The sequence below is a fragment of the Hevea brasiliensis genome, chromosome 12 (assembly GCF_030052815.1).
Source record: "Hevea brasiliensis isolate MT/VB/25A 57/8 chromosome 12, ASM3005281v1, whole genome shotgun sequence".
In the NCBI taxonomy this organism is placed as follows: domain Eukaryota; kingdom Viridiplantae; phylum Streptophyta; class Magnoliopsida; order Malpighiales; family Euphorbiaceae; genus Hevea; species Hevea brasiliensis.
The window spans coordinates 9,767,363-9,779,152 of NC_079504.1; the positions used below are offsets into that span (position 1 = coordinate 9,767,363).

At 32.9% G+C, this 11,790-nt stretch overlaps 2 protein-coding genes across 4 annotated transcripts; both read left to right on the forward strand.

Annotated features, from left to right (window-relative positions):
• Window positions 1-226: 226 nt before the first annotated feature.
• On the forward strand, window positions 227-6,182 carry LOC110647165 (vacuolar protein sorting-associated protein 9A). 3 transcript variants are annotated; one of them, XR_002493301.2, is made up of 6 exons: window positions 227-507; window positions 717-864; window positions 3,122-3,292; window positions 4,203-4,382; window positions 4,862-5,729; window positions 5,817-6,182. XR_002493301.2 is itself a non-coding variant. In XM_021800871.2 (5 exons), exons 1-5 carry the CDS (start codon window positions 416-418, stop codon window positions 5,666-5,668), a joined length of 1,398 nt encoding a protein of 465 aa, XP_021656563.1. In that variant the 5' UTR covers window positions 227-415; the 3' UTR covers window positions 5,669-6,182. The 3 variants fall into 3 exon arrangements, 1 of the variants encoding a protein (XP_021656563.1); XR_002493300.2 differs by having other exon boundaries at window positions 5,822-6,182; XM_021800871.2 differs by having other exon boundaries at window positions 4,862-6,182.
• Window positions 6,183-9,206: 3,024 nt separating this feature from the next.
• LOC110647150 (uncharacterized) lies at window positions 9,207-10,527 on the forward strand. The gene is made up of 2 exons (XM_021800861.2): window positions 9,207-10,053; window positions 10,229-10,527. Exon 1 carries the CDS (start codon window positions 9,432-9,434, stop codon window positions 10,029-10,031), a length of 600 nt encoding a protein of 199 aa, XP_021656553.2. The 5' UTR covers window positions 9,207-9,431; the 3' UTR covers window positions 10,032-10,053; window positions 10,229-10,527.
• The last annotated feature ends 1,263 nt before the right edge of the window (window positions 10,528-11,790 follow it).

Sequence of the window (11,790 nt, forward strand, 5' to 3'; positions counted from 1 at the left end):
AAAATTTAAAATCAAGTAAAGCTTGTCTTAAGGCCGGAGATTTGTAAGCCCAATAAACGGCATCAGGCCTTCGTAGCCCATAAAAAAGCAATTAAGTTGAGGCCTCGTTTCCTTAGCTCGGTCTGTCGGTCTCCTCCTGAAGGCTCACAACGTGACTTTGTACCAAAAACAAAAATGGGTTTTTTTTTTTTTTTTTTTTTTTTTTAATATAGCTCACTGTGCTGAATTATGACGTCGATTCTTTATCGCTCTACAATATGATTCGTTTGCTGGGGACTAATTGTGCTAGACTGTACTCCTGTCTCCATGGACTTCCTTGCTCTTCCGGCATCCAATTTTCATTATCTAATTCCAAGACCTAAAACTGTGGTTTAAAAGACAAATTAGAAACAATCAGACGGTGGGAGATTCAGGAATGGAGAACGCTGATGTCTTCCTTGGTTTGCACGACTTCTTAGATCGCATGCGCCAACCGTCCGCCGCCGATTTCGTTAAATCCATCAAGAGGTATCTCTTTTTCCGATCGCAATCTATAAACACATATTTTCCCCCTTTGTTTTGGTTATAATGAGATGGAAACTGGTGCCGGCTTTTGAATTAAGCAATTATAGCTTGTATTTTTATTGCTTCATATTGGTTTTTCCTCGAATTTAAAGTATTGCTAGTTTACAACGCAAATGCTGCAAGTTTTGAATGTGTTTTGCTCTTTATGGCAGCTTCATTGTCTCGTTTTCAAACAATGCTCCCGATCCAGAAAGGGACAGTGCTCTGGTACAGGAGTTCTTTGCCAACATGGAAGCAGCTTTCAGGGCTCATCCACTCTGGGCTCGTTGCTCAGATGAGGAACTAGAGAGTGCTGGTGAAGTGAGTTATTACTGGACCTTTGCTTTGTATGTCATCGTCAAATTGTGGTGATGGTTTGTGTTTTGTATATGTGAATTAGTATTTCAATTATGCATGATAGGGATGGAGGACTGACACCATAGGAAGTATATAAGTGTGTTGTGAAAAAAGTAATCCACATTATTCCAAGTCTTTCATAAGATGATGTGTGGCGTTGTCATCCTCGAGTTACAATTCATTCATGCAATGTACTTCTATCTGTTGGTTATTAACCGCCTATGACTCATGATATGAGTCTCAATGCTGTTTAGCATTTCACTTTTCTGCTAATGCATATGAAGTCTAAAACATGCAAAAATGATGAGCTTAATAACATAAAATAGCCTGAGTGTTTAGGGGTGAACTTTTGGTTAACCAAATTGAACCAAATATTGAGCTAACTGAATTTTTAACTTACTCTAAAAATAATAACCAAATTGAAATTGAGGAAAAAACTAAACCTAACCGAAACTAAAACATATTCGGTTAGTTATCGGTTATAGTCGAATTAACTAAAAAATATAATATATATTTTATATTATTAATTAATTAATTATTAATAAAATATATTTTTAATATTTTTATCTATAAAAATAATAAATATGATTTATTATTAATGAAAGAATAATTTCAAATTAACTATTATTAATAAAATTATGAAAATAATTATAAATAATATATTGTTAATAAACTATAATTCATATATATTAATTAATATAAATTTAATTATTTTGGTTACCAAATAAAAAATAACCAAAACGATAACCAAAATTTTTTAGAATTACTAATTAAAAACCGAACCAGATCAAACTTACTGTTAACAAAATAATCAAATTTTATTGGTTCTGTTCGGTTTGGTTATTCAGTTATAACCAAATAATGCACACATCCCTATGAGTGTTGAATGGCTACTAAGCTAACAACTACTTCCTGTCCTTATTTTTTGTCCACCTTAGATTTCAGATGTCAAAAAAACCACTGCCTTAGTACTGAAAGGTGAGATTGTGTATTTTTTGGAAGTTAAAGCAATGTGCAGTTTTTGCAATAGAAATAACCAAAACAAACTGATTTTCCGTCAATGAATTTTTAAGCTAATGAAAGTTCTGAGAGAGGGTAACATGCATCATCACGGATACCTACAACCATCTTTAATTCCTCGTATGTAGCTTAGTTTTTTTTTTTTTTCCCCCTTCCTAAGGTATAACAGAATAGGGTCAGGCTACCGAATTTTCCTTGAGCTATGGCCTTTAGACTCTACAGTTTACAATAACTGATACTTCCCCAGCCAGCATAGAAAGATAGAGACCTATAACTCCACAAGCCTGTTGGATTTTCTGCTAGCATAGCAAGAGGGATCACTAATTGCAGTTCTCCCATTCCTAAGAGAAAATGTAACAGGGTGAAGGATATTTTATGCAAGTCATAACCCTTCGGAGTCTACTCTTACTGTTTGACAATTCATCAATTATCATTGCATGAGAGATGAAATTGGCTGAGTTAGCAAGTAGGTGTATTTTGACTCTTTGCTAGTCCTTCAATTCACCTGTTGCTTGGGTTAGTGGCAGCACTTCCCTCAGTCATTGACTGACTTCAGATTGGAATTCATTTTCTTCAAATGAAAAAGACAGGTGATCCATGGTGCTACAAGCATTCTCCAAATATATTATTCAAGTGAATTACAACAACATGAAGCAACAATAAAAAAAAATTAAAAAAAAGGTGAAGGAAGAGGAGGTAAGGAAAACACAGACAACAAGGGGGAAGTGGGAGTTTTGTCATTCAACATATTCACTTTTAATCTTTCATGGGTTATGACTGACATCAGAGGCCAAATTCAATGCCATATCAAATAAACTCTTAGGGCTGCATCAGAGGATGCAAAGGTGGGAGGTTTTAAAGAATGAATCAATTGATATTTACATGAATGCCAAAAATCTACCTGGCTGAAATTCTCAGAAGGTACTTGATCATTCCTACATCCTGCCCCATTAAATGTGTATTTTTTTTTCTTCATTAAGAACCACATTGCAGTGAAAAGAATAAAACCTTTCATAAAGTATGACTTCCAATACTTTTGAATGATTTATATTCTATAATTGCTTGCATGTCATGTTATTATTTCCCTTTCTGGTTTCCCCACCCATGGGCGTGCTGGAAAAAAACAAACTACGTAATGCTGTTGACAGATGTTAATCTTATTAATTTAGATATGTTACACCTGGCTTTCTTTCAAATACAGGGACTTGAGAAGTACGTAATGACAAAGTTATTCACCCGTGTATTTGCTTCACTTCCAGATGATGTTAAAGTTGATGAGCAACTTTCTGAGAAGATGTCTTTGATTCAACAATTCATTAGGCCAGAAAATTTGGACATTAAGCCAACCTTTCAAAATGAAGCATCATGGCTGGTAAGTCATAGGATTCACATTTTAAGTTATATTTCTTGTCCATGTGCAGAAGACTTCTTCGTCTGCATGGTATACAAATATTCTGGATGAAGTTTTGAAAAATCGATGCAGTTCAAGCAGTTATGAATGGCTGAACATAAAAGGAACAGGTTTTGAAAGTTATGTTTTAAGAAAGATCAAAATTTAAGTATATCTGTTAACTACAACTTCTATAGGTGAGCCCTTGCTGTCAATGATGGATTGCTGCAAAATATACCTTGTATCATCTTTGTTTTACTTTAATTGTGTCTAGTTGTGGCACACAGTTATTTGTTTGTCTACTTGCATTATCATCTGTGCGTGTAGAATTTTCAAATCTTCTAGTAGAATTGAGCTCATTCGTGGTGGAACTGATTCATTCACGTAGAATTTTGGAACCTTCTGATATAGTATGTTGCAGTAAGGACTAAGGAGTAGTGTTTTCTTCAATCTTGGAGAATTGTAACTTGTTATACAAATTAAGGTCAACCTTATCAGAGTTTGTTTGAGATTCAATTCAATTCTGTGAATGCGTTTCCCCCCTTGAATGTTTACATCCGTGTGTGTGTGTGTGTGTGTGACAACCTGAACAACTCCTACTTTGACCAATGACCAGATTATGATAGACCTTGATTCTTGACATTGATTCTTGACATTCTCAAATTCATGTGTTTTATTTCTCTTTAATTCATATCTATGTGGTTGTAGCAACCAAATTATGTCTTCTGGCTGAGTGGGATCCTCTTTACTGGAAATAAGAGGAAGGCTGGATTTAGATACTGGCTATTAGTGGTGACTATGGGTTAAAAGCCCTCATAAGTCGCAATAAAATTGAGCTTGTCTCATTTATCTTTATTGTGATCTTTGTGCACCTCTCTGTTTGTGTTGTTAGCTTGCCCAGAAAGAACTGCAAAAGATCAATATGTACAAAGCACCAAGAGACAAACTTGTGTGCATTCTCAATTGTTGCAAGGTCATAAATAACTTACTGCTTAATGCTTCAATAGCATCCAATGAGAATCCTCCTGGGGCTGATGAATTTCTTCCTGTACTAATTTATGTTACAATGAAGGTAAGATCAATAAATATGAAGTTCTTGTCCCTTTTGCAGACTTCCATCCTTGTGAATAGTCAATTTGTAGACAATAAATTGCATTATGCATGTTAATGGAAAAATTACTGAAACCGATGGATGCATTTCCTTCTATGTTAGACTGTTAATCTCTTACTTTGACCCAATAAATTTTTGACTCCTGTCATAAATTTGTAACTTTTCTTATGTTTGTATTTAACTTTCTTGTATAAAATCAAACTAAAGAACCATAAAATTCTATGGAATTAATTCTGTTTACTGGAAGTACGATCATGTGCGTAGCATCCTTCTGCCTGTTGAAAGTCTATATAATTTATAGTGGCACCACGCCTGAAAGAGTGACAGCTTGAAATTAATGCACATTCAACTAATGCAGAAGGCTTAATGTTTTTAAAGTTTTCTCTTGGTTTGATTCCATTTAAATTTCACACAATTGTTTCACTTCACTAATTGTGCAGGCAAACCCTCCACAGCTGCACTCAAATTTATTGTATATACAACGGTACAGGCGTCAATCCCGGTTAGTTGGAGAAGAAGCCTACTTTTTCACAAATATGCTCTCCACGGAGTCTTTCATCTCAAACATTGATGCTAGATCCCTTTCAATGGAGGAAACTGAATTTGAAAAGAACATGGAATCTGCTCGAGCTCTTCTGTCTGGGCTTTCAACTGATTTGGATAGTCAGTCTAATCAAAGTGATCAAAAGGTAGAAAATAATCTTAAAACAGTACTTATAGAATCCAAACTTCAAGCTTTAGATTCTAGTAAGGAAAGGGAATTGTCTATTAGATCCAAGTCTTCTGAAACAAGATCTGGCAACATACGTTACGTGAAAGATGAGTCATCCATGGCAAAGGTTCCATCCCTCTCAGATATAGAGAATAAAGGAGCATCGATGCTTTTGAAGGAGGATCTGGTAAGCATAGTCTTTCGAGAATACCCCTATTTGTTTGCTAATACCGGTGATCTGATGATCAGTGATGTAGAAGACCTACTAAATAATTACAAACAGCTGGTTTTCAAGTATGTTTGTCTTTCCAAAGGTCTGGGTGGTGCTACGCCATCTCTTCATCCCTCCAATTCTCAAGTTCATCTCCACCATGAAACTGAAACTGTCAAAGAACATCAGGACACTGAAGTAGGAGAGCCAAATGATAAATCACAAAAACAGATTACTATGGCAAATAGCTCCAGCACAGTTTCTCTTGCCAGTGAAGAAAATTTTGAATCAAAGTCCCCACTTGATGAGGCAGTTGCACCTTAAGAGGAGGGAAAGGAGGAGAATTTTCATTGACAGCTCAATGTGTCTGAGCCCTGTCTTCTGAGTAATGCAACTTTCTACACAACAGCTACAATCAGAGCTACTTGTTCCTGTTTCTGCTAAAAGAACTGTTCTGACTTTGGGTTTCCAGTGCAGGAAGAACAATTGGAAATTTTTTGCTTCATTTTGCAGCACATCGACTGGTATTCCCATGGAGGTGTACTTACGACAAGCCTCTTGGCAACACCTGATCCCAGCATACATGTGGCCATTTTTTTCCCACAGGTGTATGTAGCGTAGATGATTATATGTTGGCAGAATGCACATGAACATGGATGATTAAATTTTTGACGACAGTACCTATCAAGCGGTACATCCTTGCAGTTTTTCCCCTATTTTTTGTTCTCTAGTAATCCATGTTTCTCAAATTACTGTGGTACTGCTATTGGATCTCTTATTGTGTTGCTTGCTTTTATTTTTGTATACTGTCGAGAATGATTAGATTCTAATTGTTGTAGTTTTTTCTTGTGAACCAAACTAAATCTCACATTTCAAGGCCGCCTTAAGATTCAGAAAATGTGAGCAATAGGACACCAAATCCGTGGTTTCATTTCAAAGAATCACAGCAGAAAATGCAACATCTCTTCATCCTGCTTTGTTATTGATCACTATCTGTCATAGAAGCTATGTTTAATTCAGTAAAACTAATATTGTTAAAAGTACGTTGCTGAAAAGAATCCTCCTTGCCAAGTCTTTTAAGAAGATAATCATGTTTATATTCATGGATTCGACCGACGTCACATTCAATCTAAAATTGCATTAAATTTAAAGATTTTTTTCATTTGTATGTTCATCACTTAGTTGATCTTTTCATTTCGAGATTTTCCCACTCTGCCCTTGCAATTTCAACATGTAAATTGGAAGATAAAGCTGTGTATGAAATACTGTGTTGGAGGCTGGAGGATGATTGTTCTGCGAAGGTGCAATATTGTTTGTTTGAGCTGTGCGGCCTCTTCATAGGCAGGCAGAAAGGCAGATTGATTATGGGTTCTTTTATCGTGCTTTACAACTAACATATTTTTATTTGATATCGTATGCATATGAGATCGGATTAGGGGGCGAAGGGAGGGGTGGCTTTCAATTTTCAATTATTTTGGGAATTGGGACCCTAAATAATTTAATGCTCAGACAGTTCAGGACATGGGGTCTAAGCTTCCGACTTACGTTCATATTTATATATATATATATATATATATATATATATATATATATATATATATTTTTTTTTTTTTTTTTTTTTTTTTTTTCGTGGAAGGCATTGTCAAGGCTCGAGATCTGATCAACTGAGATTTTCTGGTCTCTCACTATCTGTCCACTGTGTAAGCAATAATAATAATCCAACAATTTGGTTTTCTTTTTCTTATTTCATTTTTCTTGGATTCATAACTAGGAGTAATTCTTTTTTTTTTTTTCCCTCTTACACATATATCTAGATTTACTTTTATAATTTATATTAAAAAAAAACTGGAGGGTAAAAAAAAGATTTAGATATTTTATAGCTGTCCACAAAAAATTTATATGAATGTACCAGCTTATATTTAATGAAATTAAATATCTATCTCAAATATTTTTATCTCAAATATCATTAAGGATATATTTTTCAGGTGTATTTATAATTTTTAAATAATTTTTGAATAATTAAATCTAAAATTTTAAATTTGAACTAATTAAACATAAAAATTAACAAATGAGAGTAAATAAATCCAAATTTTCTGAGGTGTAACACGCTCACCCATTAAAATAAATAAATTAAAAAATATTAATTTTTTTATTTATTACCTCGTTTTATTTAACAAGTGTGTTACACCTAAAAAATTTTGGGCTTATTTAGATTTATTTATTAATTTTTTTAAAATTTATTAATCTAAATTTAAGGTTTTGAATTTAATTGTTTTTAGTTATGAAATTGGGTGAGAATGGGCAAATTTACATTTATTCGGGAAAAAAAATCAAAGGGGTGTTCGAGTGTATTTAATAATTTGTTAAAAAAAAAAAAAAAAACCAAATGAACCATTCACGTGCCTCACACATGCGAACAAGCATGGCGTGTCGGCTTAGCTGTATACATGTGTACCCTTTTTGGACCTTCTTCTCCGCACGAGATCTGCATGTGATGTGTTCCCGCTTCGGCTTTCACCCTCTCACTGGGGAAATTTTATCTAATTTATTATAAAATTTTATATAGAGAGAGAGAATTGAATATTTTTAGGATTGTGATTTACAATTTGAATTTTTTTTAATAGAAAAATTTGAGTTTTAGTAAATGTATTAAAAAAATATCTTATTTGTACTAATTAAATGGCTTAAAGATAATGAAGATTGCAATTCTAGAATAAGGAAAGCATAGCCCTTTTTTTATTTATATAATAATAAATATCATAGGATAACGTTTAAAATTAAGAAAATGTTTATTTATTTTTTCCTTAAAAAAAATTAATTTAATGAACTTTTGTGGATAGTTGTTCTCTATTATATAACTCTTCTCATATCATTGAATGAAATGTTTATGAAAAAAATTATTTTTTTTTTAAAAAAAGTGTAAACTAAGGAGAATGGTTTAGGATAGTGGATGAAGATTTCATATTCAATAATTACTATAAATTTATTTGATTAAAATATTAAACAGTTATTTATCTGTTGATATGGTCTTTGAATTATAGTAAAAGTTATAAAATTAAAATTATCCTTAATTAGTTATTTTTAGATTAAAAAAAAATTATTCTACTCTTCTCTCGATTTTTCTCTCAATTTGTATATATCTTTATAATGCATAAGGAATGTATAAGATAAATTAAAAAAATTATATATTTATTAAATAATAAAATAAATAATATGATATCATAAATTAATAATTACATATTTATTTTAATAATAAAATAAATTATAATATATATATTTTTATTAATCATTTTTTTCATTATTAATAGTAGTAATTAAATAAATTTTTATTAAATATTTAATAATAATTAGATATTAATTAGTGTGATATATCTATCAACATCTTTTATGTCAGTGTCGAAGAAGAGACAATTAGAAGGAGCAAGGAGGACTGTAATAGAGTAATTTAAAACGTGGAATATTTTGATTGGCTGTGGAATTGTGCAAAGGGACCCTTTTGTATTATGATTATTATCATTATGACTTTCTTTGAATTACGCATACTCATAAACTGCTAGACACTAAAATAATGGTCTCCCTTTCGTGGATGTTGAGGTTAATGTTATGAAATAGTATTCAAGAAACTGAGCCTTCATTTGTCTTTATTTGCCTAATTTAAGTCTGTTATTAGAAGCTAAATCAACAGGAAAAAAAAAATAATAAAAATAATATGTTCTGCTTGTAAAGGTATAAAACTTTGTTCTAATTTGAATTTTGACTATGTCAAAGAGGCTTAAACACAGATCATGTAGATTTATGACAAATCAAGAAAAGAAACAAAGCAAGCAAAAGAGAACCTCATGCCACACTCTCTTCACGCTTACAAGGGAAAAAAAAAAAGACTTGATGCGCTTTAACCCTTTTTAACACCTTCACTGACTCTCTCTCTCTCTCTCTCTCTCTCTCTCTAACGTAGCACCAAGAAGGTTACAAGAACATGACCTGCTCCTCTGCTTGTTAGCTCTCATTGCCACCCTCTCTTTCTCTCTCTCTCTCCATATCTCTCTGGTTAAGGAGTAATTAAGGACTTGGAAGATCAAGAAGAAAGATGGGTAATGGATACAATCACCACCAGAAGCTGCATCTCCATCACAAGTCCACATTCTTGCCGATGCTTTGTTCAAGAACTTCCATCAAAGATGTGGCTCTTCCGAAATTGGAAGATCGATCTATGTCCTTCTCCAGTGACCCTTTATCGCCAAAGATCGGTTGCATGGGTCAGGTCAAGAGACACAACAACAAGATAGTTGGCTTCCCCACTTCTAACAAGATCACCATCACCAGAAGCGACACTAGTACTCCTGTCGTCAAATATTCTAAGCTAAAGAGGATCTTCTCCGCCAAGAATAGTTTCACTGCCACCACTGCTACATCAGTACCAAATACTACTAGTTCTTGTAGAAGAAGAGGAGTGATCTTGAATGGTGTAAGAGGACCCAAGATTGATCATAGCAAAGAGAATTCTGTTTATATTAGAATAGAAGATATGGATCCTCCATTGCCTGTGATCAAGAAAGTGCATAAACCAGCTGCAGATGGAGAAGTAGATACCCTTTGGAAGAGGAGATCTGGAGGGGCTGCATTGAAAAACTTGCAGCTGCAGCAGATTCAACTTAATAGACATAATCTTGCACCAACTACTGTTTGATGAGCAACTCCAAGGAAGGAAGGTGAGACAATGCATAGGAAAATGTAAATGGGTTTATCTCTGATATCAATTTGTTATTTGATTGATCAATTCTGTGTTATGAAAGCAATCAAAGAATGGTATGTATCATGGATGTATATGAGTATCTCTTAATGGTTAATTATAATTGATGTAGCTTATATTTCTTATTTTAATAGGTCCTGGAACATCATTTTCTTTGCGGTTGTTGAGGCCATTGTGTGTCTTTTTTGAGTCAGATCAGCTTCATTAGAGCCTTTGTGTAGTCCATCTACATTACAAAAATCATGCCCAAGAATGAGCTGATTGGTGCATTTAAAGCATGATATTTGTGCTTGAATTATATTTGGGATTTAATTTCTTTCACTTTCCTAACCTTTCCACTTAATTTAATTTATAAAGTGAAAGTCACTAAACTAATCAATTCCTCACAATAAATATCATTATTGCTGTTGCAGAGGAACTGTTCTGTTGGAAGGAAAAGGAGAGAAAAAAAAAAGGTAATTCTTTTATTTTATTGGAATGAAAAAGGAAAAAAGGGAAATTAAAAGTTCAATATCCTTATTTTGTAAGAAGGAAAAGCTTAAAGAAAAAATTGTGAGGATTTGTATGAAAAATACTTACACAGTATTTTTAGCTATTTTGTTTTTCATTTAAATTAGATAAATAAAAAGTGAAAAACAATGTGAAATTTTATTTTTATCTCTTTATGTCTTATTTTCCTCAAATAGTTATTTTTAAATATAAAATCCTATTCAGTTAATTTGGACATAATAGTAAAATCACTTACTTTTTTTTCTCTATAAAAAAAAATTTAAGGAAAATAATCACTTACTTTTTTCTCCATTTACTTTTCCTTGGCTTCCCTTTCTACAAAATAGGCCCAAGCTTATCCGAAATTTGCCTAACCTAACTTTGGTTCAATGGTTGAAGAACTCGTCTGACAGACCCAGGATCTGTCAACATTCTCCCAACCTTCTCCTAAGAAAAGAAAAAGCTCACTCGAATTGCATGCGAACTAGCTGTACATTCATCAGTTTTCCAGATAGGATTTGACCAAATAACTGCCACAGTGACTCTTATACAACTAATTGGCTAGCTCAATTAATTATATTAAGTTACAAATAATTTAACAAGTTGAATGATAATTTTGAAATTAAAAAATAAATCTGGAGATTGTTATTGAAATAAGGACAACAAATATAGTGAGGAGAAGGAAGGGAGATAAAGGGAGCAAGCAAGCAACAACAAAAATTTTGTTTGAAGTTTTGTAAATCACATTGCATAAAAAGAAGGATCATAGAAAAGATGACTCTTTTAGTTAATAACTTCTTAAAAAAATATAAAATAATATTTTAAATTGGATTAGTACAAAGAAAGTCAAGAAATTTACATTAAACAAGTCATGAATGAAAAGCGAATTGGGAAAAAGAGGAAACACAAGTATCGATACAATTATAGAATCCAAAAGGGGAAAGGGAACAGTAGCGGACAACTTCTAAGCAAAGATGATGCCAGGACAATCACCTTCGAAAAATTCACATTTTGTTAAGCTACAGTGACATGTTCTAGCATTCCATTTTTTTTCTTTGGCAATATTTCAAAGGTTTGAAAATTGAAAGAAATGAAATTGAGTGAAAAATTCGAGAAAATGTCAAAGCAATGGGGCCAGTAAGCGGTGAGAGAGTAACAGGCAGAGTGCAGTACCATAGCTCAAGCTTTAACAGCTCTTAAAAATGGT

Bases quoted from the DNA above. Each gene is read 5' to 3' on its own strand.
- LOC110647150 (XM_021800861.2), top strand. From the start codon at position 9,432: ATGGGTAATGGATACAATCACCACCAGAAGCTGCATCTCCATCACAAG.
- LOC110647165 (XM_021800871.2), top strand. From the start codon at position 416: ATGGAGAACGCTGATGTCTTCCTTGGTTTGCACGACTTCTTAGATCGC. The intron at 508-716 runs GTATCTCTTTTT...TCTTTATGGCAG, and splicing joins TTCGTTAAATCCATCAAGAG to CTTCATTGTCTCGTTTTCAA. The intron at 3,293-4,202 runs GTAAGTCATAGG...TTGTGTTGTTAG, and splicing joins AAAATGAAGCATCATGGCTG to CTTGCCCAGAAAGAACTGCA.